The sequence below is a fragment of the Procambarus clarkii genome, chromosome 75 (assembly GCF_040958095.1).
Source record: "Procambarus clarkii isolate CNS0578487 chromosome 75, FALCON_Pclarkii_2.0, whole genome shotgun sequence".
Taxonomy (NCBI): domain Eukaryota; kingdom Metazoa; phylum Arthropoda; class Malacostraca; order Decapoda; family Cambaridae; genus Procambarus; species Procambarus clarkii.
In genome coordinates, this window is record NC_091224.1 from 19294216 (window position 1) to 19314893 (window position 20678).

At 47.2% G+C, this 20678-nt stretch overlaps 1 protein-coding gene across 6 annotated transcripts in view; it reads left to right on the forward strand.

The window, feature by feature from the left end:
- The window catches only part of LOC123771828 (RAC-alpha serine/threonine-protein kinase), a 140440-nt gene that overhangs the window by 91542 nt on the left and 28220 nt on the right, over positions 1-20678 (forward strand). For 4 of the 6 annotated variants that reach the window (XM_069313240.1, XM_069313244.1, XM_069313241.1 and 1 more), the window contains one exon: positions 18895-19032. The exons of the other annotated variants lie outside the window; for them this stretch is intronic. In XM_069313240.1, the coding sequence (XP_069169341.1) occupies positions 18895-19032 (138 nt within the window). The remainder of the gene's footprint in view (positions 1-18894; positions 19033-20678) is intronic. 6 annotated transcript variants of the gene reach the window in all.

Consider the following 20678-nt stretch of genomic DNA (forward strand, 5'->3'; position numbering starts at 1 on the left):
TTATTACGCCAATTTCCTCGAACTCCAACTTCTGATTTTGCGGTTTTCGCCCCTTTGTGTCTGTCTCCAGGAGCCGATGCTTGGTGCTCGTCCTGGTCGTTTTCGTGGCTATTCCTTTCTCTCCCCCCCCCCCCTCCCCAGCCGTTGCTGGGGCTTCTAATTCTTCTGCTCTCTTGATTCGTGCTGATGTTCCCTTTGTTCCTTTACTTTTTCCTTCGCCTCTCCATTGTTCTGCTGCTCGTATCTTTGTGGGGAAATGGTACACAGTTTGTTCCATTTATCTCCCCCCGAGTGTCCCGCTTTCTCTTCCTGATTTGAAACGCCGCCTAGACTCCTTGCCGGAGCCTGTGCTCCTGCTGGGTGACTTCAATTGTCGTCATTCTCTTTGGGGCGACGTTCTGCGAATACCCGGGGTCGCCTTCTTGAGCCGTTTTCCTCTCTTCTTCCCTGTCTCTTCTGAATTCTGGTAAGCCCACTCATTTTAATTCTCGGACTCGCACCCTTTCTTGTCTTGATCTTTCACTCTGCTCTTCTTCTCTTTACTTAGATTTCACGTGGCAGGTTCTTGATGACCTCCATGGAAGTGATCATTTTTCCATCCTTGTTTCCTTTTTCTCCTTTCGCCCTTCCCTCTCTTTCCCTAGGTGGCAGTTTGCTAAGGCGGACTGGACCCTATTTACCCTCAGTGCTGCTCTCTCTGACCTCTCCCTGACCTCTCCCTTCTGCCTCTCTCTCACGCTCTCCTCCTTTATCATGACACTGTCTTCAACGCTGCCCTCCGCTCTATCCCTTGCTCTTCCTCTCGGGGTCCACGAAAGTGCGTTCCCTGGTGGAATGCGGACTGTGCTCGGGCTGTCCGCTGTAAGCGTGCAGCCTGGAAGAGGCACCGCCGTAGGCAGACGACCGATTCTTTTCTTTTCTTTCGGAAAGCGAGTGCGGTGGCCCGTAGGGCCATCCGTGCGGCTAAACGTGAATGTTGGGCATCTTATGTCTCAACAATTACGTCCGAAACTCCTCTGGCCCAGATCTGGAAGTGTGTCCGCAAGATAGCGGGTAAGTTCGTTCCCAATGTTTCACCGGTCCTTCACCTCCATGATACTCTTGTGGCGGACCCGTTGCAGGTCGCTTCCGTATTGGGTTCCCACTTTTCTTCTGTTAGCTCTGGTCTTCATCTTCCCCAATCTTTCCTTCTTCGTAAACCTGTCCTTGAGTCTCGTCCTTTAGATTTCTGCACTCGTCTTCAGCTTCCCTATAATGATCCCTTCTCTCTCTCTGAATTTCGTTCTGCCCTGGCCCTCTGCGGTTCTACGGCGGCGGGCTCCGATGGTATTCTTTGAGATGCATCGCCATCTCCCTCCGTGCACGTCTCGGTATTTACTGAGTCTGTATAATCGGATCTGGGAGTTAGGGTCTCTGGGTACTTCCCCTAAGGACTTTCGCCCTATTGCTCTCACAAGTTGTCTGCAAACTCTTTGAACGTATGGTTAACGTTCGTCTGATGTGGTTCCTGGAACACCATCACCACCTCTCCCCTTCTCAATTTGGTTTCCGCAAGTGCCGCAGCACGACAGATGTCCTGGTGAACTTGGAGGTCTATATTCGTACTGCTTTTGCTGCGAAGACCTCCGTTGTAGCCGTCCTTTTTGACCTGGAAAAGGCTTACGACACCACTTGGCGATATCATATTCTATCTCAACTTCATTCTTTTGGCCTTCGTGGTCATCTCCCTCTCTTTCTCCGCAGCTTCCTCTCTCGTCGTTCCTTTCGGGTGGGCCTTGGTACCTCCCTCTCTGCCTCTTTTCAGCAATACGAAGGTGTGTCCCAGGGTAGTGTTCTGAGCACTACTCTTTTTCTGGTTGCCCTCAATGGTCCTCTTTCCTCCCTTCCTTCTGGTGTCTTCTCCGCTCTCTATGTCGATGATCTTACCCTTTGCTGTCAGGATGATGATTCACCTCTCCTTCAGCGCCAGCTTCAACTTGCAATTGATGCCGTGTCGTCTTGGGCCACTGATCATGGCTTCAAGTTCTCTACTTCTAAGACTTGTGCCATGACTTTTACGCGGAAACGGGTCGTTCTTCGTCCCTCTTTGTCACTTTATGGTCATCCCCTTGAATACAAAGATTCCGCGAAGCTTTTGGGGTTATTCCTTGACACTCGTTTGTCATGGTCTCCCCATATCTCTTACGAGCACTCTTACGACCTTAGAGCACTCTTACGTGTTGAGTGCTCTAAGGTCCTTTCCCTCCTTCGGGTCTTGTCCCATACTTCTTGGGGGGGAGATAGGCGCTCACTCCTTGCTTTACATTCCTCTCTCGTCCTGTCTAAGCTCGATTATGGTTGCCCTGCTTACTCGTCTGCTTCTCCTTCTACTCTTCGCCGTCTTGATGCTTTGCACCATACTGGGTTGCGCCTCAGTTCTGGTGCCTTTCGTTCGACTCCCGTCCTTAGCTTGTATGTTGACACTGGCTTCTTATCTCTCCAGGACCGCCGTGATCGCTACTGACTTCGCTATCTTGCGCGGTCCTTACAACATCCTTCCTCTCGCCTCTGTCATGCTTTAACTTTTACCCCTCCTGCGGTTCCTGTTCCTTTTCACCACCTCCCTCTTTCTGTCCGGTTATCTCGCCTCCAGGATTCTCTTTCCGTTCGTATTTCTAATGTTTCTCCTCGTGTTGTTCCTTCTTTGCCCCCATGGAGAGTCCCTCTTCTGCGGTTTTGTACTTCCTTGACCCGTATCACTAAAGCTTTTACCCCTCCCACGGTTCTAAAACGCTTTTTCCTTGAGCACTTTTCTTCTCACTCCCGCTCCGTTTCTGTCTCCACCGATGGGTCTAAGTCTGCGGACGGTGTTGGCTACTCTGTTGTTTTTCCTGATCGCACTTATATGTGTCGCTTACCTCCGGAGACTAGCTTCTTTACAGTGGAACTTTGTGCTATTCTCTATGCTCTTCGTCTCCTGCTTTCTCGTTGTCAGTCTTCCTTCATAGTTGTTGACTTTCGTAGTGCCCTCATGGCTCTTGGGTCCTTTAATCCGGTTCATCCAGTAGTTGTCGAGATCCAGCATTGGCTGTTTCTTGTTCACAGTAAATTTAAGTCGGTTGAGTTTTGTTGGGTTCCCAGCCATATTGGTGTGTCTTTAAATGAGCGTGCGGATGCTGCCGCCAAGGAAGCTGTCCGCTCTTGTCCCATCTCTCGTAAAGGTATTCCATATTCCGACTTTTACGCGGTTATCCATTCCTCCGTCCTTTCCCGGTAGCAGGCTTCTTGGTCGTATGTTACTGGTAACAAACTATGTACTCTTAAATGTTGTGTTTCCTCGTGGCCGTCCTCCTACCACCATAACCGGCGATGGGAAACAGCTCTGGCGAGGTTGCGTATTGGCCATACTCGCTTAACCCATGGTCACTTGATGGAGCGCCGCCCTGCTCCTTATTGTCCTAGTTGCATTGTCCCTCTTACGGTCGTGCATGTCCTCCTTGAATGTCCTGACTTCCAGGACGAGCGTGTGTCTTGCTTTCCGAGCGCCCTTGGCGGTCACTTGTCCCTCAATAGAATTCTTGGTGACTCGGATACTTTTGATATCGTTCGCCTTATGCGTTTTTGTTCTCACATTGGCATCCTTGGTGATATTTAGCGCCCTTTGATTATTCTTCGCGTTTGATGGTGCTACATAGCCTTCCCGGTTTGGTGCCTTCTTTTGATAATTACTTACTTAGAAAATTCTTAAATTGGGCAGACTTGTTGCTAGGCATTGAAGTAAATGAGATGTATGCCAAATTTTGCAAATTATAGCATGAAGGCGCCTGACAGCTGCATGGACAGTGCTTCGGATTCGTAGTCATGAAGTTCTGGGTTCGATCCCTGGTGAAGGCAGACACAAATTGGCAAAAAAATTTTCACCCTGATGCCTCTGTTACCTAGCAATAAATAGGTACCTGGGAGTTAGACAGCTGCTACGTGCTGCTTCCTGGGGGGGGGGGGACCGGGCCGCGGGGACGCTAAGGCCCGAAATTATCTCAAGATAACCACAAGAAGGCATGCATTCATCCCAAAATGGAGATGCCGGACCAGAAAACAAGATTTGTTCAACAGAGATTGTGAGAGGACCAGAGAGGAAAAGACATGAAAATCAATTCAATATAGGAAGAAGCCTAACCCACAAACATACCAGCACTACAAGCAAGCAAGAAACAATAACACAACAGTGAGGAGAGACACAGAAAGGAACTTTGAGAAAGGTATAGCAGACAAATGGATAACAGATCAAGGCCTTTTCTCTAAATTTATTAAAAACAAGCTGCATTTAAAAGATAAAATCCAGAGATTGAGAGCAGGAAGCAGGGCTACTGAGAATGAAAAAGATGTGTGTGAAATGTTAAATGAACAATTCCTAAGTGTGTTCGTACAAAATGAGTATTTCAGAGAGCTCGACACAATACTACTACCAGAGCATGCAACAGAATAAATAGAGCTCTCTGAAGACGAAGTGGAAAAATTACTCAAGGGGCTAGTAAGAAATAAAGATGATGGACCTGATGGAGTTTCACCTTGGGTGGTGCAAGAATGTGCAACTGAGTTGAGCTTTCCACTCCAATTAATATTCCAGACATCCGTGTATACAGGAATCCGAGCAGATATATGGAAAAAGGTAAACATTGTGGAAATCTATACAAATGGTAGCCAAGTGGAACCTTTAAATTATAGACCCATATCACTAACAAGCATGGTAGTCAAAACAATAGAAACAATGGTTAAAGCCAAATGGGTTGAACATTAGAGAATAATGATATAATAACAGACAGTATGGTTTTCGAACAGGAAGATCCTGTGTAACAAATCTACTTAGTTTGTATGATAGAGCCAGAGAGTTACTACATAAAGAGGTGGTTGGGTTGACTGTGTCTATCTGGGCCTAAAAAAGGCTTTTGACAGTCCCACACAAGAGGCTGTTCTGGAAACTGGAATATGCTGGAGGAGGTGACAGAGACGTCTTACATGGATGAAAAAAATTGTAACCGACAGATGAGGGCATTAATCAGAGACAATGTATATGACTGGAGGAGCATTACTAGCAGAGTACCACAGGATTCAAGTCTTGCACCAGTAATGTTCGTCGTCTACATAAACAATCTACCAGAAGGAATAAAGAATTATATGAACATGTTTGCGGATGATGCTAATATTCTGGGGAAGATAGGGGAGACAGACGGTTGTAATGCCTTTCATATTGATCTAGATAAAATTAGTGCTTGGAGTATCAAGTGGAAAATAGAATTCAGTGCGAATAAATGCCTTATAATAGAATGTGGAATCAGTGAAAATAAACCACACACAACCTACAAATTAAATGGAAAAGGAATTACAAAGCTCTAATAAAGAATGAGACCTATATAGTGACTGTTATATATAAAGTTTACCTTTTGCTGTTATTAATGTAATTGTTTCTCTTAGTTAAAATACCAATTTGTTTTATTTGTGTTAATTTAGGAGCAGAGCCCCATTGTCTCCCTGAAGCTGTCAAACTGACAGCTTCAGGGAGCCATAATATTTTGGTGCCGTAATATTTTGGTGCCATCAATCCTTGGAGTTCGAGTGACTACTGGGGGCCACGAGTCAAAACCTGGCCCCCACAGAGAGGCGAAGGGAGTCGAGGCCATATAAGCTCTACATTTAGTTTGTCTGCCATCGACCGGGAATACCACCAGAAAGGTAGACAAACCATTACAAATCTTTTAACTGGTTAAAATTGCAACCTACGTCTGAACAGAGCCAAAGAACTACCCCCATTAGAAAAGAATGAAACGAGCAACACATCCAAACAGTGCGCCCGCTCGTTAGTGCCTCACCCTTCCCTGACAGAAGGGACGCAGGGGAGGGGGGATGATTCACGCTCAGGCCAACAGGCCACGCCACCGTCTATTCACGACTGATGTGCCAGATGTCGTAAGACCTCTCTGGCCGCTGGGGGCTTAGTGGACGGCTGCCGGAGTGTGATGCTCCTTGGTACAGTCCTCTGTCCTTTTGTAGCCTTGTGCTCCTGCTGCTGTCCTCTCTAATTGTGCTGAACGACTTTTCCTTTTCCTTTTGTTTCGTTTTTCTCCCCCCTCTTCTCCTATCTGCTTGCCGTTTCCTGCCAACCTTTTGCTTGTTTTGGTTATTCCTTTGGATTTCTTCTATTTTGACGCCCGGGTGCTTGAGGAGGCATACTCTTGCACCCGTAGAACTGTAGTACCCAACGTCGAGAGCGAGGGGAACATTTTATTGTCAATCCTCCTTTCGCTACTGAACCCGATCTCGACGGACTGACGGTTCTTAAGGTGGCGTTTGTGGGCGTTTCGTTTTCGTTTACTCCCCTGCAGGTAAGAAGGCTTCACTTTCTTCCTTGGCACCTATTTCTGACTCTCTCGCTCCTTCCCCTCCCATTTTGCTGGTTGCGCCCCCTGTTCCTGCTATGGAGGTTTCTTTGGCCCCCGCTTCCCTCTCGGTTGCTGCCCTTGCTGAGGTGCGCTCCCCTCTTTCTACTCCTTCTCTTTCTGCTGCTGTTCTTGACTGCTCCTCTCGGTTGTCTCCTCCTCTTCCTCCTCCTCCGGACCCCGCCCGTCCACCTCTGGTCTGTTCTCCCGTTTCCTTCCCTCCGTCTTTGCTCAGTTTACCCATGCCCCCTTACCCTGACTTTGCTGACCCTGATCCCGACCCTGATTTTCTTTAACGTGCTATGTTCCTCTTTCACCTTTGTTTCTTCCTTGTTCTCTGATGTTCTTTCTCTTCTCGTCGATGTCTATTCTTCAATGGAACGTTCGGGGTTATTACGCCAATTTCCCTTAACTCCAACTTCTGATTTTGCGGTTTTCGCCCTTTGTGTCTGTTTCCAGGAGCCGATGCTTGGTGCTCGTCCTGGTCGCTTTCGTGGCTATTCCTTTCTCTCTTCCCCCCCCCCCCCCCAGCCGTTGCTGGGGCTTCTAATTCTTCTGCTCTCTTGATTCGCTCTGATGTTCCCTTTGTCCCTTTACTTTTTCCTTCGCCTCTCCATTGTTCTGCTGCTCGTATCTTTGTGGGGAAATGGTACACAGTTTGTTCCATTTATCTCCCCTCGATTGTCCTGCTTTCACTTCCTGATCTGAAACACCTACTGGACTCCTTGCCGGAGCCTGTGCTCCTGCTGGGTGATTTCAATTGTCATTCCCTTTGGGGTGATGTTCTGACGAACACCCGGGGTCGCCTTCTTGAGCCGTTTATCCTCTCTTCTTCCCTGTCTCTTCTGAATTCTGGTGAGGCCACACATTTGGACTCTCGGACTCGCACCCTTTCCTGTCTTGATCTTTCTCTTTGATCATCTTCTATTTACTTAGATTTCACGTGGCAGGTTCTTGATGACCTCCATGGCAGTGACCATTTCCCCATCCTTGTTACCTTTTTCTTTTTTCACCCTCCCCTCTCTTTCCCTATGTGGCAGTTTGCTAAGGCTGACTGGAACCTATATACCCTCAGTGCTGCTCTCTCTGACCTCTCCCTTCTGCCTCTCCCTCGCTGTCTCCTACTTTTTCATGATACTGTCTTTGACGCTGCCCTCCACTCTATTCCTCGCTCTTCCTCTCGGGGTCCACAGAAGTGTGTTCCCTGCTGGAATGCAGACTGTGCTCGGGCTGTCCTCTGTAAGCGTGCAGCCCTGGAAGAGGCACTGCCGTCGATCTGGAAGCGTATCCGCTAGATAGCGGGTAAGTTCGTTCCCGATGTCTCACTGGTCCTTCACCTCCAAGGTACTCTTGTACCCGTTGCAGGTCGCTACCAAACTGGGTTCCCACTTTTCTTCTGTTAGCTCAGGTTTTCATCTTCCCCAATCTTTCCTTCTTCGTAAACTTGTCCTTGAATCTTGTCCTTTGGATTTCTGTACTCATCTCGCCTTCCCTATAACGATCCCTTCTCTCTGAACTTCGGTCTGCCCTGGCCCTCTGCGGTTCTATGGCGGCGGGCTCCGATGGCATTCATTTTGAGATTCTTCGCCATCTCCCTTTGTGCATGTCTCAGTATTTACCGGGTCTGTATAATCGGATCTGGGAGTCGTCGTCAGTCCCTGAGGACTGGCTCGATGCCGTTGTCCTCCCTGTTTGCAAACCAGGGTCTCTGGGAACATCCCTGAGGACTTTCGCCCTACTGCCCTGACAAGTTCTCTGCAAACTCTTTGAACGTATGGTTAACATTCGTTTGATATGGTTCCTGGAACACTATCACCACCTATTCCCTTCTCAATTTGGTTTCCGCAAGTGCCGCAGCACAACAGATGTCCTGGTGAACTTGGAGGTCTATATTCGCACTGCTTTTGCCTGCGAGTGACCTCCGTTGTTGCCGTCCTTTTTGATCTCGAAAAGGCTTAAGACACCATTTGGCGGTATCATATTCTATCCCAGCTTCATTCTTTTGGCCTTCATGGTCGTCTCCCTCTCTTTCTCTGCAGCTTCCTCTCTCGTCGTTCCTATTGGGTGAGGCTTGGTACCACTCTCTCTGCCTCTTTTCAGCAATACGAAGGTGTGCCCCAGGGTAGTGTTCTGAGCACTACTCTCTCTCTGATTGCCCTCAATGGTCTTCTTTCCTCTCTTCCTTCAGGCGTCTTCTCCACTCTCTGTGTCGATGATCTTACCCTTTGCTGTCAGGGTGATGATTCGCCTCTCCTTCAACGGCGGCTTCAACTTGCGATATATGCCGTGTCGTCTTGGGCCACCGATCATGGCTTCAAGTTCTCTACTACTAACACTTGTGCCATGACTTTTACTCGTGAAACGGGTCGTTCTTCGTCCCTCTTTGTCACTTTATAGTTATCCCCTTGAGTACAAAGATTCTGCGAAGCTTTTGGGGTTATTCTTTGACACTCGTTTGTCTTGGTCTCCCCATATCTCTTAACTCCGTGTTGAGTGCTCTAAGGTCCTTACCCTCCTTCGGGTATTGTCCCATACTTCTTGGGAAGCGGGTAGGCGCACTCTCCTCACTTTACATTCCTCTCTCGTCCTGTCTAAGCTCAATTATGGTTGTCCTGCTTACTCGTCTGCTTCTCCTTCTTATCTTCGCCGTCTTGATGCTTTGCACCGTACTGGGTTGTGCCACAGTACTGATGCCTTTTGTTCGACTCCAGTCTTCAGCTTGTATGTTGACACTGGCTTCTTATCTCTCCAGGACCGCCGTGATCGCTACTGTCTTCGCTATCTTGCGCGGTCCTTACAACATCCTTCCTCTCGCCTCTGTCGTGCTTTAACATTTACCTCTCCTGCATTTCCTGTTCCTCTTCACCACCTCTCCCCTTTCTGTTCGGTTATCTCGCTTACAGGATTCGCTTTCCGTTCGTATTTCTAATATATCGCCTCGTGTTGTTCCTTCTTTACCCCCCATGGAGAGTCCCCCTTCCGCAGTTTTGTACATCCTTAACCTATATCACTAAAGCTTTTACCCCTCCTACGGTTCTAAAACGCCTTTTCCTTGTGCACTTTTCTTCTCACTCCCGCTCCGTTTCCGTCTTCACTGATGGGTCTGTCTGCTTACGGTGTTGGCTACTGTTGTTTTTCCTGATTGCATTTGTGTGTCGCTTACCTCCGGAGACTAGCATCTTCACAGCGGAGCTTTATGCTATTCTCTATGCTCTTTGTCTCCTGCTTTCTCGTTGTCAATCTTCCTTTGTAGTTGTTGTTGACTCTCGTAGTGCCCTCATGGCTCTCGGGTCCTTTAATCCGATTCATCCAGTGGTTGTCGATCTCCAGCATTGGATGTTTCTTGTTCACAGTAAATTTAAGTCTGTTGAGTTTTGTTGGGTTCCCAGCCATATTGGGGTGTCCTTAAATGAGCGTGCGGATGCTGCCGCCAGGGAAGCTGTCCACTCTTGTCCCATCTCTCGTAAAGGTATTCCTTATTCTGACTTTTACCCAGTTATCCGTACCTCCATCCTTAACCGTTGGCAGGCTTGTTGGTCGTCTGTTACTGGTAACAAGCTACGTTCTCTTAAAAGTTGTGTGTCCTCGTGGCCGTCCTCCTACCACTGTAAACGGCGATGGGAAACGGCGAGGTTGCGTATTGGTGAGGTTGCGTATTGGCCAGGTTGCGTATTGGCCACACTCGCTTAACTCATGGTCACTTGATGGAGCACCGCCCTGCTCCTTATTGTCATAATTGCATTGTCTCCCTCTTACGGTCGTGCATATCCTTGTTGCTCGTCCCGGAAGTCAGGACATTCATGTGTCTTATTTTCCTACCGTCCCCCGTGGTCGCTTCTCTCTCGATCGCATTCTTGGCGACTCAGATACTTTTGATATCGTTTGTCTTATGCGTTTCTGTTCTCGTATTGGCATCCTTGGTGATATTTAGCGTCCTCTGATTATCCCGCACATTTAATGGTGCTACACAGCCTTCCCGGTTTGGTGCCTTCTTTTGATAATTACTTGCTTTGCGTTTGACTTTGCCAGTTGTGTCGTGTGATGGCCAGGTGTTCCTACAAACAACTACCTAAGTGTAATTACCCAAGTGTAGTTACAGGATGAGACCTATGTTCGTGGTGTCCTGTCTCCCCAGCACTCTTTGTCCAATCCGTTCTCCAACGTCATATAACGCTTCAAAATTACTGACTGTTTTGGCCTCCACCACCACCTCACCTAACTTGTTCCAATCGTCTACCACTCTGTTTTCTAAAGTGAATTTTCTTATGTTTCTCCGGCAACTTTGTTTCATTAGTTTAAATCTATGACCTCTTGTTCTTGATGTTCTGGGTCTTAGGAATTCTTTTCTATCAATTTTATAGATTCCTGTTATTATTTTGTACGTCGTGATCATATCGCCTCTTTTTCTTCTATCTTCTAGTTTTTGCATATTTCATGTCTCTGACCTCTCCTCGTAGCTCTTGTCCGTCAGTCCTGGGAGCCATTAAGTGGCATGTTGTTACCCCTTTGCCAGTTTGTTGATATGCTTCGTAAGATGTGTGCACCATACAACCACTGCATATTCCAGCTTTGGTCTAACAAAAGTCGTGAACAATTTCTTTAGTATATGTGTACCGGGCTGCATGCGCCTAAGGCTTCCATCCCTCGATGACTAGTAAGTGCTTTCCTTGCAAGTCCGGGTTCTCTTCCCTGGGTCATTCTGGTCTCACTCCCGTGTCAGGCCTTCATGGCTTGGTGGTGTTTTCGCCCTTGGGGTTTACTGGGGGGTCTTAGGCTTCTCGTCTTGCCCCGGGTAGGGAGTGGGTTTGTGCTGAGTATTGTGCTTATTTTATTATATTTTGTATTTATTTGTATTCGTATTTGTACTTTCCCTGGTCTGGATGATTCAGTGCCTTCCCCATTATGCACTGCAGCCAGCACAGCCTACATTAAGTGGCGGCTGAAAATTCTTTTTGGGAACTAGTTTGTCTAGTGTGCTGCTTTGGGGTTCTTTTTGTTTATTTGTTTTTAGCACATTCTCGCTTCCTTGGTGGAGGTGATTTGCCTAGCTACCCATTAGGCTAGTCTAGGTTGTTTGGTAGTCCTCCTCTGTTGCCTCGAAGTTTCACGGCGACTCCAGTTGCCAGTTTGCCTGCAGCAGACAGGGCTTACTGTCTTAGCTGGCTCCAGTGCCTAGGCTTTCTTTAGCGCTGTAACGTACGATTGTTACGTTATTGAGTAGATTAGATATAGTGGGTTTTCATTTTTATTTAGTAGTGTTGGATACATGCAGTGTCGTGAACGTTGAGATGGAGCTTGGAGCAGAGCAGAGGGCTGAGTGAGGCCGGAGTCGCGGAGCTCTGTGTGGGAGAGCGTTGTAGCTCGATGTAGGTCCTAGTCTGCTGTCTGTTCTGTGTCAAAGCTGTAGCGTCTTGGGGTCGATTAGAACTGCATATGCCGAGTGCTACATTCTTGACTGTGGAAATTGTACTGTCGGCTATTCACTTTGTTTGCTTATATTCGGTGAATTCACCTCAGCTTCTTCCACTAGGATAGGAGGATGGAAGAACTGTTGCCTGTAATTAGAGAAAAGATGATAGCTTCTGCAATTAGTGCTAATTACTTACGCTATTAAGCTAATGAGAAGATGGAGTATATTGTTTGTACTCTCTACAGAACTTCCCCTGCCAGGGAATGAAAGAAAAGAAATACAACAAAAAATACGAGGCTACTGTTCCCTTGGTCGCTGTGGAGCATTTAGTCTGGTGACAAAACATGCAGGCAGTGTGTGTGGACAAGCTCGGTGTAACAGGAGAGAAGAATGTGCATGATTGCTGCGTCCTTGGATCTCTGGTGGAGCATTTAGATCCGGGGTGGATGAGCTCGGGCACCAGGACCAAAGGAAGTAATGTATGCACGTAGTTAGGACAACGAGGGAAGTCACTGCTAAAGCTGAATTGTCTTGGAGGCGACGAAGAGTCGGAAATGCAAGCTGTAAATCCTGTACTGCGCAAGATGTTTGAGTTGGCAAAGTATCAGAATGCAGTGAACGTGTAGATGAATCTGACGAAAGAGCAGCTGACGTGGGAGTCCCTGTAGAACAAGCAGTCCCCTGGCAGCCACGAAGAGACGGCCGGACAGGCTATAGAGCCCACATGATGTAGTTGCTGATGAAGCTGTCAGATGAGTAACCTTTGCGGTGTAGCAAGCTGTAGTAGATGAAAATGCAGAGATGATCGCGGTGAAAATCATAGCTGCAGCGAGGGTGTTGGCAGTGTTCCATGACAGGGGCAGCGGTCCACAGCAAGCAGCAGCAGTAGAGGTCAAGTGAGAGTCCATGTTGTAGTCCGTCGTTGCTGGGTATCGTCGAAATACTCTGGGGTTACCAATGTAACGTACGATTATGTTACGTTATTAAGTAGATTAGATACAGTGTTTAGTGGGTTTTCATATTTATTTAGTAGTCTTGGATACGTGCAGTGTTGTGAACGTTGAGATGGAGCTTGGAACAGAGCTGAAGTGAGGCCGGAGTCGTGGAGCTCTGTGGAAGTGTTGTAGGTCGATGTGGTTCTAGTCTGCTGTCTGTTCTGTGTCGAAGCTGTAGCGTCTTGGGGTCGATTAGAACTGCATATACAGAGTGCTACATTCTTGACTGGAAATTATACTGTTGGCTATTCTCATATCGCTTGCTTATATTCGGTGACTACACCTCAACTTCCTCCAATAGGATAGGAGGATGGAAAGAACTGTTACCTGTAATTAGGGAAGAGATTATAGCTTCTGCAATTAGTGCTAATTAGTTACGCCATTAAGCTAATGAGAAGTTGGAGTGAGTATATTGTTTATTCTTGCTACTGGGCTGACGTACCCTGCGGGCCCTGGAAATCCCTATGGGGCTCGAAGGTACCATGGACGTGTCTTCCGAATTGGCTCACCTTGCGCGATGCTGAGGGGTGTTCATTGCCTTTACCTCGGGGTGACAATCATCCATCCTGCCTCGGTCATGCTGCCTGTTGGATCAGAGACAACTACCACCCTGGGTCTTGTAGGACATGTTCCCTGCTTGTTATTCAATTTGCCTATTCCTCGTCTGAGGTTGTTAGGGGTCAGCTGGCGGTTTGGTTGCATGCTAGATATTCTGTGTTGCAATTGGCCAGGATGGTTGCCTAGTTGGAACCCCCCGGAGCTGCCCTGTTTGGATTTTAGAGACCAGGATTTAAGGCGTTCCATACTTCCACCTTGGTTCCGTCTGCAGACTTTCTCCCTCTCCTGGTGGGTGTTGTTCGCCCTGCTCTAGCCTCCCTGCCTTCGGCTCCTGAATGTCTGAGGGTTTCCGGGCCAGGGTGGGGTTTAGCTGATAATGAGGCTAGGGTGGCTTCGGGGGTTGCCCTTTCCGACTTCTCTCTCTCCCGACTATTCCTCTCTCGTCCTGTCTAAACTCGATTATGGTTGCCCTGCATACTCTTCTGCTTCTCCTTCTACTCTTCTGATAAGCATTGTAAATGTGTGGCCACGTCTGTGGTAGAAAAAAATAATAAAAAAAACTCTCCATAGTGTATAACAAATCACTGGCAACAGGAGGAACTGCCAGAAATTTGGAAAGCAGCTAATGTATTCCTGATATACAAGAAAGGGGATAGACAGGAGGCACTGAACTACAGGCCAGTGTCCCTAACCTGCGTACCAGGTAGATTGGCTCCTACCGACCTCCTGTAGGAGGTTGGCTCCTGCCGACCGGCTCCCCACGCAGGTGGGGAGCCGGTCGGCCGAGCGGACAGCACGCTGGACTTGTGATCCTGTGGTTCTGGGTTCGATCCCAGGCGCCAGCGAGAAACAATGGGCAGAGTTTCTTTCACCCTATGCCCCTGTTACCTAAGAGTAAAATAGGTACCTGGGTGTTAGTCAGCTGTCACGGGCTGCTTCCTGGGGGGTAGAGGACGCGGGGACACTAAAAAGCCCCGAAATCATCTGAAGATAACCATGCAAGCTGATGGAGAAGATTGTGCGAAGAAAGCTAGTGGAACATCTGGAGCGAAGGAACTTTGTAACACAGCATCAACATGGGTTCAGGGATGGCAAGTCCTGCCTCACAGGGTTACTTGAATTCTACAACCAGGCAACAAAAATCAGGAAAGAAAGAGAAGGGTGGGAAGACTGCATATTTTTGGATTGCCAGAAAGCCTTTGATACAGTACCACACAAGAGGCTAGTGAAAAAGCTGGAGATGTAGGCTGGAGTGAAAGGGAAGGTACTCCATTGGTTAAAGGATTACCTAAGCAACAGGAGACAACGAGTCAATGTGAGGGGTGAAATCTCTGATTGGCGAGACGTTACAAGTGGAGTCCCGCAGGGGTCAGTCCTTGGACCTATACTGTTTCTGATATATGTAAATGATCTCCCAGAGGGAATAGACTCGTTTCTCTCAATGTTTGCTGATGCTGCAAAAATTATGGGGAGGATTGAAACAGGATGGTAGGAGGCTACAAGAATGACCTAGACAGACTGAATGAATGGTTCAACAAATGACTGCTAAAGTTCAACCCGAGTAAATGCAAAGTAATGAAACTAGGCGGTGGAAACAGGAGGTCTCACTCTCACTCTCACTCTCTCACTCTCACTCTCACTCTCTTTCTCTCACTCTTTCTCTCTCTCTCTTTCTCTCTCTCTTTCTCTCTCTCTTTCTCTCTCACTCTTTCTCTCTCTCTCTCTCTTTCTCTCTTTCTCTCTCTTTCTCTCTTTCTCTCTCTTTCTCTTTCTCTCTTTCTCTCTCTTTCTCTCTTTCTCTCTCTTTCTCTTTCTCTTTCTCTTTCTCTTTCTCTCTTTCTCTTTCTCTCTCTCTCTTTCTCTCTCTTTCTCTCTTTCTCTCTCTTTCTCTCTTTCTCTCTCTCACTCTTTCTCTCTCTCTTTCTCTCTCTCACTCTTTCTCTCTTTCTCTCTCTTTCTCTCTTTCTCTCTCTTTCTCTCTTTCTCTCTTTCTCTCTCTCACTCTTTCTCTCTCTTTCTCTCTTTCTCTCTCTCACTCTTTCTCTCTCTCTCACTTTCTCTTTCTTTCTCTTTCTCTCTCTCTCTCTTTCTCTTTCTCTCTCTCTTTCTCTTTCTTTCTCTTTCTCTCTCTTTCTCTCTCTTTCTCTCTCTTTCTCTCTCTCTCTCTCTTTCTCTTTCTCTCTCTCTTTTTCTCTTTCTCTTTCTTTCTCTCTTTCTCACGCACGCACATTCATTTATTGCTCTCCTTCTCTGACAGGGTATGATAGCTGATTGAAAAACTAACGTGTTATTAAGCACTTGATCACTGAAGGTGATTAAGGTGCTTATACAAGCTCAGGTTATATAGTTACATCACATACGTACTTTGTATAGTTGATATATTACATGGTCAATCTTGGGTACAAATCCAATATATAATAAATTGTTCCAATATTCATATAGTAATTTCAGAGTTCAGCATACCTCAGCCCAGGAGGGCGAAAGTCAGTCAATATGCGAAATTTTACAATATAATGTTCAAGGGAGTGCATGTTTTCTTTCACAAAGTTGACACATTGTGTACTCGACATTTGGGTTTTGAGAAAGCTGCCAGATACATCTATATCCCAGGCGTATTCTGGCCACTATAACATCACATTGCCGAGTTCTTGCTCTAGTTGTCCCATATCTGAATGTCTCCTCATGATAGCTGTCATAATATTTAATGCTACAACTTGCAGGTCTTTGTGAATTTGTTAGGTCGGTTAGATTTTCATTAGATATTTAAGTATTTTCTTTCTAACTACTAATGAAACATTCATATCAATTTCTACCACTGGTTTTCTACAAGCTGTCTTTGCAAGCATATCAACAATGTCATGCCTTGAGATACCAACATGTGATGGTATTCATAGGAATTTAATTTCAAATCTGTTTTCTTTAGCAGCTAAAACATTCATTCGAATATCACTATTTTCTGGGCGTTACTACTATGTGCGTTCAATGCCAGGAGTGCACTCTGCGAGTCACAGGCTGATGATTCTCTCTGGGGGCCAGTTTGTTTGTGTGTTGCTTCGGGAGCTTTTGTTTTGTTTTAGCATATTTGATTACTTTTGGCGGAGGTGGTCTGCCTAGCTTCCCATTATGCCTGACTAGGTTGTGTTGGCGGTCCTCCTCTATTGCCTTGAGGTTTCGCGAGGACTACTGGTTGTCAGTTTGCCTGCAACTGTTTGCCTGTTTGTCAGGGGTACCATGCATGCATCTTCAGAGCCCTGTCTCGCTTTGTGTTTTGCTGAAGGTTATTAGTTGCCACTGCTTCGCGGTGACGATCACCCGTCCTGCCTCCGTCGCTCTGCCTGTTGGGTTGGTGACATCTACAACCCTGAGTCTTGCGAGATCTGTTTTCTGCTTGTCATTTAGTTACACAGTCCTTGTCGGAAGATGTTAGGGGTCATGAAGCATCTTCGTTTCATGCTAGGTTTTCTTTGTTGCGATGAGCCAGGTAGGATGCCTGGTTGGAAGCTCCAGAGCTGCCTCGCTGGGGTTATAAGGCCCAGGTTTTAGGGTGTTGGTTGTTTCAACCGTGATTGCAGTCCCATAGAAGCTTTTCTATGGGGCTCTGCCTTTTCTTCAAGGGTGGTGGGTGGGGATGAGGGTTCTGTCCTAAGACCTGTGTCGGGAGTTCCCCGGGGCTAATGGGGGACTCTGCTAGTTGCCCCAGGTTGGGCCTTGCTGCCTTCTGGGCTGGGGTGGTTGCGATAGAGGTGGGTATTTTCGTCTCCTCTTTCCCTTCTGCTTCCCTTCCCTCCAAACTTCGGAATCTTTCCGCGGCTCTCGACTCTTCAGCAGGTCGGGCCAGTGAGGTACCTTGCTGATTCGACTTACTCTTCCGCTCTTCTTGTCTAGTATTACTGACGTACGTGTATCGCCACTTATATGGTGATCAGGTGGCCTCTCTGATGGAGTCCCACTTGCGATCTTTAACGACAGTACAGTATATAGTCTCCTGGTGGTCTTTCTGCCATGTCTTTTCTCTTTGGAGTGTGTTTGTCGGTGTAGGTGGTTTTGTCCTTTCTTTCTTGGTTCTTTTTGGACCAGCATCTCATGCCAAATACTGTCGCTTCATATTATGCAGTGTTGGCGGAACCACTTCGGCCTGCATTCGGGGTGGATGTCACTTCTGCCCCATTCCACATTCTCTCCCAAACAGTTTTTCACCTCCGGCCTGCTCATGAGCTGCTTGAGCCGTCTTGGTCTTTGGACCGGGGTGCTCTCTCTTCACTTTCCCCCTCTCGGTTTGTTGTTGCCCCTTCGGTTCGGGATTGTTTTCTGTATGCCTTGTTTTTGTTGGCTTTGGCCTCTGGGGGTCGGGTTGGGGACCTTCCTGCTCTTCTCCAGCGCAAGTAGTTTCTTCTCCAGTTTGGTCCTGGGGGTCATTTTGTTCATTTGACTTTGTTTGGCAAACCGTTTGGGACGGCTGGCTTCTGGAAGGGGGGGTCTGTGGGTGGTTGTTGCTTAGTTGGTTCGGCCGGGGGTGTATCTTGTTAAACAAGAGGGGTGGCAGTTTTACGAAGCTGCCTGTGGTCCCATGCTTCAGTGCCAGGGGACACAATGGGTTGTTCCAGTTTCCCTTTTCAAGGCTCATGTTTTTCAGGATGTCTGCAGGGTTATCACGTCTAGCCAGCTTTCGGTCTACCCTTGGGCCCATGATCTGCATTCATACGCTGCTCTGGCCGCTGGTTTTAGTTTTATATCTTGAGTCAGTATTTGGGTGTGGGGGTTTGGAGGTCGAACAGGGTCTTGGCCGCCGGATTTCTTATGAACATTCCTGGCCCTCTCCGGCCTTGTTTCTTTGGGCCGTCTGTCGCGGCTTGTCTTCACTCCTTCGTCGTGAGGCTTGCTCTGCTGCTGCCTTCTGGGTAAGTTCCTGTTTTAACTTATCTGTAGGTAATTAGCTTCAGGGAGCCTACAGAAAACCAGCATTGAATGTAATGAAACGCCATTTTCTGGGTAAGACCAAAGAGGCTCTCTGATATCCTACCTACCTACCTCCGGGCGGCTGTTTTTATCATTCAATGAACTGAGGGGTGGAGCACTTGAGAGGGCTTCCCCTCCCCCCTGTAAGGGGAGGGGGAAAGGGCAGTAACGAGCGGGCGCGCTAGTTGGATGACGATATGCTTGTTTCATTGTTTTATTTTGGGGCAGAGTTTGTTGGCCCTGTTCGCACATAGGTTGCAATTTTAACCAGTTTGAGGTTTGTAGTGTTTCGCCTACCTTTCTGGTGGTATTCCCAGTTAACGTCAAACATGACAAACTCTAAATGCAAAGTGCTTATATGGTCATTTCTCCCTGTGCCTCTCTGAGTGGGCCAGAGAGGTTCGGGCTCTGATCTCAAGTAAAGCACACACAACTCCAGGGACTGATGACATCAAACTAATATTCCTTATGTCAGTTTGGATAGCTTCGTTGAGCCTCCAGGGCTCGCCCAGAAAATGGCGTTTCATTACATTCAACACTGGTTTTTTGTTTTTAATTTCAGATTCTTTTGGGAGATGAGTATGGTCGTGGTGTTGATTGGTGGGGCTACGGAGCCTGTTTGTATGAAATGATGATAGGATGCTTACCCTTTTATGACAAAGATTATGATAAGCTTTTCCACCTCATAACCTATGAAGAAGTAAGTATAATGATTAAGTTATATATATATATATATATATATATATATATATATATATATATATATATATATATATATATATATATATATATATATGGTATTAAATTCCTAAACATAAGACAGAACACGAAACAATGGGTATTGAATGGAAGTGATTTGTAGAAAGCCTTTTGGTCCATATTTCTTGATGCTTCTATATTGGAGCGGAGTCTTGAGGTGGGTAGAATATAGTTGTGCATTAATTGGCTGTTGATTGCTGGTGTTGACTTCTTGATGTGTAGAGCCTCGCAGACGCCAAGCCGCCTGCTATCGCTGTATCTATCGATGATTTCTGTGTTGTTTACTAGGATTTCTCTGGCGATGGTTTGGTTGTGGGAAGAGATTATATGTTCCTTAATGAAGCCCTGTTGCTTATGCATCGTTAAACGCCTAGAAAGAGATGTTGTTGTCTTGCCTATATACTGGGTTTTTTAGAGCTTACAGTCTCCAAGAGGGCATTTGAAGGCATAGACGACGTTGGTCTCTTTTAAAGCGTTCTGCTTTGTGTCTGGAGAGTTTCTCATGAGTAGGCTGGCCGTTTTCTGGTTTTATAGCAAATCGTCAGTTGTATCCTCTGATTTTTGTCTGTAGGGATAACGTTTCTATTAACAATATCTTTCAGGACCCTTTCCTCCGTTTTATGAGCTGTGGAAAAGAAGTTCCTGTAAAATAGTCTAATAGGGGGTATAGGTGTTGTGTTAGTTGTCTCTTCAGAGGTTGCCTTCAGAGACCTTCTTCAGGTCTCCTACAACGCTAGGAGACCCAAACAAATGAATGAATGCCAGTGTTGGCACTATTCTTCTCCCACCCCATGTTTCTACCGGTGCTCGGAATCTCCAGGACTGCCACGAAGATATTTGTCATATCCTCGATGCCCAGGGCCATTCTGTCCTCCAGGTAGACTCGTTTATTTGTCCCCCTCGTGGTCGTCGCCGTCAACCCCTTCAGGTTATGAAGATTACCTTTGATGGTAGGACCCTTCCGCCCTCTATCATTCTTGCTGGTGCCAGGTGCTCCGGCCAGGAGTACATTCCCTCTGCTCGGCTCTGTAATAAGTGCTGGAGGTTTGGTCATGGTGCCCTCTGCTGTTCTAGAACTCTCTCTCTCTGTCTTTTGTGTGGGGGGGGGGGGCGAAGGTCACTCCGACTTAACATCTCTTATGCTTGAGTGTTGCGCTCTTCCTCTCCTCGTCCTTCCCACGTTCCTCAGACTCAAAACCGTGTCCGGGCCTTGGACACTGAAACACCCATCGCCCCCTCTTCTGTTCCTTTGAGTTCTGTTCCGAAGCGTCCCCCTCCTGGTCCTCTGTCTAGGGTTCCCCTTCTTTCTGCCCGGTCTGTCATGTCTCCAGTGTCATCATCATCATCTCCCTCCGATCCTCCTTCCCATCCTTTTCCTCTGTCTATTGGCTCTCCACCCCGCCTGTCAGTATGGGCTGATGTCCATCGCTCTCCCAACGGCCGTCGTGTATGCTCTCGTTCAGCTTGTGTTGAGACGCTGGAATCTGTTGTCCAGTATGTAGTTGCTGGGACACCTGTCTCTTTGAGTCAGAAGCGTGAGCCTGCCTCCTTTCCTTCCTCCTCCCCGGCAGGTAAAAAGGCTGTGCT